At 36.6% G+C, this 2,153-nt stretch overlaps 1 protein-coding gene across 1 annotated transcript; it reads right to left on the bottom strand.

Moving 5' to 3' along the window:
• Nucleotides 1-1,256: 1,256 nt before the first annotated feature.
• LOC18606385 (protein LITTLE ZIPPER 1-like) lies at nucleotides 1,257-2,153 on the bottom strand. Its single transcript, XM_007039961.3, has 2 exons — nucleotides 1,834-2,153; nucleotides 1,257-1,731 (listed from the first exon to the last, which is right to left on the bottom strand). The coding sequence occupies exons 1-2, from the start codon at nucleotides 2,151-2,153 to the stop codon at nucleotides 1,515-1,517; spliced, it is 537 nt and encodes a 178-aa protein (XP_007040023.3). The 3' UTR covers nucleotides 1,257-1,514.

Raw genomic sequence — 2,153 nt, 5'->3', positions numbered from 1 at the left:
GTTTCTCAACCCACCGGTTTGACTTAAGCCTCTCTCTGGTTGGATTTAAATTACGAACTTTTCTTTTAAAAAAAGATTTAGTTAACACCTATTGCACTTTTCAGTATCTTATTTCTTGTTTTCTGAGTAGCTTATTATGTAATGTCATTTTCTTGTCCAACTATAATTTCTTATTTGACTGATATGCTACATTAACTTGAAGATTTCTTTGAAGAATGTTAAATCGCAATCATGAGCTGTTGACATATGAAGGAAAATACATGGACAATAAGGGGAGACAAAGATGCCAGATTGGACGCTAAATAAAACAAAGGGGTTTGAGCAAAACAAGGAAGCTGCAAGGGCTTAGGGCTTAGGTTTAAAAGCGGTGTCCCCGAAGTTTTAAGCTAAAGAATCTATGAACGTTGGTAGAGTGGTGAGCCTTTGTTGGTTGGAGGTCTTCATCTTTTATCCTTAATTTCTCTTGACAGGGATAAACTGAACTTCGTTATTCGAGAAAACCAAAACTAATGCATAAACAAAACAGGGTTTATAGATTGATTTTGTCTCTCATTTACTCGGTGAACCCTCATTCCAAGATCAGCAACCCAAACGACTCCTCCAATGTTGAGCAGACTCATTCACACCAAAGCCCTACCAGAGTAAGCTTAATCTCCATGGCAAAGAAACCGTGATTGCGGTCAAAGCATATTCAGATGCTAATATTCATAACAAAAGTTTCATGGCAAAAGAATAGGTAACATACTTACATGCAAGTTTTCTCCAATGGTGATTACCAAATGAATCGATCATCACATAAGGAATATCGTGCTTTAGGATGGTTGATGGTCTTTAATTAACCATATATATGCTATAGATTTTCACAAAAACTAACGCGTTTGTCAGGCAAACTATATGGCGAGCGTTGACTCCATGCCAAATGCCAAATACAACATGGCAAGTTGCAACCACGATACTACTCGGAGAACCGCAAGGATACTTAGTCTACATGGTAAGTACTCTTGACTCTAAAGAACCATGAATCTGCCATCGGAATACGATTACCACCAGGAAAATTCTTTAAACCACCAAGTTAAAAATGATCATCATACGATAATACTGATAGAGAGCAGAATTTACTCCTTTATCCATCCCATGCGCGGAAACATTTATGGAAGAACTGCATTACTCGTTTCATTTGCTGAATCAACCTACCCTTTTGGAAACAGATAAAAATTTGTGACCTTAATATCTGACGTGACCCTTCTATTCTAACCTTATATTTCTGCCTTTAATTCCTCTTTTCCTTGCTGAAAACGCCAAAATAGTAGTACAAAACTCATCAATATTTTTGGTGAAACTTTGAAATTACATCATTTATCTTAATAATTACCGAGTTAAAAGTAAAATATCATGCTACTCCATATTGCTAACATACATCATCAAAGAAAAGGAAGGGGAAAGCTTTAGAAAGACTAGAAAGAGAATATGTAGGGAGAAGGGAAGGGTTGCAGATAATTCGTTCATAAACTCCATCAGTGATTTCGCAGAAGAAGCAAAAGGGTGGTGGAAAAACGATCCAAATGAGGAAACTTCTTCTGAAAATCAGACATTAAGGCTAAGTTTTCTTGATGGAGAAGATTGGCTTTCTTTCTTAACTTCTCATTCTCTTCAATAATACTTTGGTTCTCCAAGTAGAGCTTCAAGTTCAGTCGTTCCATGTCTTTCTCCACATTTTCTTCGCATCTTTTCCTGCATAAAAAAAAAGGTGTTTGTGTTAGAACCATATGTAACATATATGCATGCATATGCACACAACTCTGAAAAAAAGTAGGTGTTGAAACATTTATATACCTGGAAAGCCTGTAAATTTGAACTTTAGATTGTTTTGATCTATGCCTTCTCTTTGAAGAAGCAGAGATGGTTGGGCTCCAATCCATGTTGTTACACATCCTTCTATGATTTCTTTCTATTGAAGGAGAAGATAAAGAAGATGGAAAAGTAAGGTTATACTGAAAATGATGAGGGGAAATTGAGAGAAAGGAAGGGATATAAGCTCCTATAAATAGAGTTGGTTTATGTTGTTTTATGACACTTGCATCATGTGGTGGGCTGGTGGCTATGGAAATGAGAGAAAGAGAGAAAAGAGCGAGGGATTCCTCTTCGGCTGTCAT

This window comes from Theobroma cacao, chromosome 3 (assembly GCF_053813885.1).
Source record: "Theobroma cacao isolate CCN51 chromosome 3, ASM5381388v1, whole genome shotgun sequence".
Taxonomy (NCBI): Eukaryota; Viridiplantae; Streptophyta; class Magnoliopsida; order Malvales; family Malvaceae; genus Theobroma; species Theobroma cacao.
This window is presented reverse-complemented; position numbering and strand designations above follow the sequence as displayed.

Bases quoted from the DNA above. Each gene is read 5' to 3' on its own strand.
- LOC18606385 (XM_007039961.3), bottom strand. From the start codon at position 2,153: ATGACAGCCGAAGAGGAATCCCTCGCTCTTTTCTCTCTTTCTCTCATT. The intron at 1,732-1,833 runs GTATATAAATGT...TTTTTTATGCAG, and splicing joins CAAATTTACAGGCTTTCCAG to GAAAAGATGCGAAGAAAATG.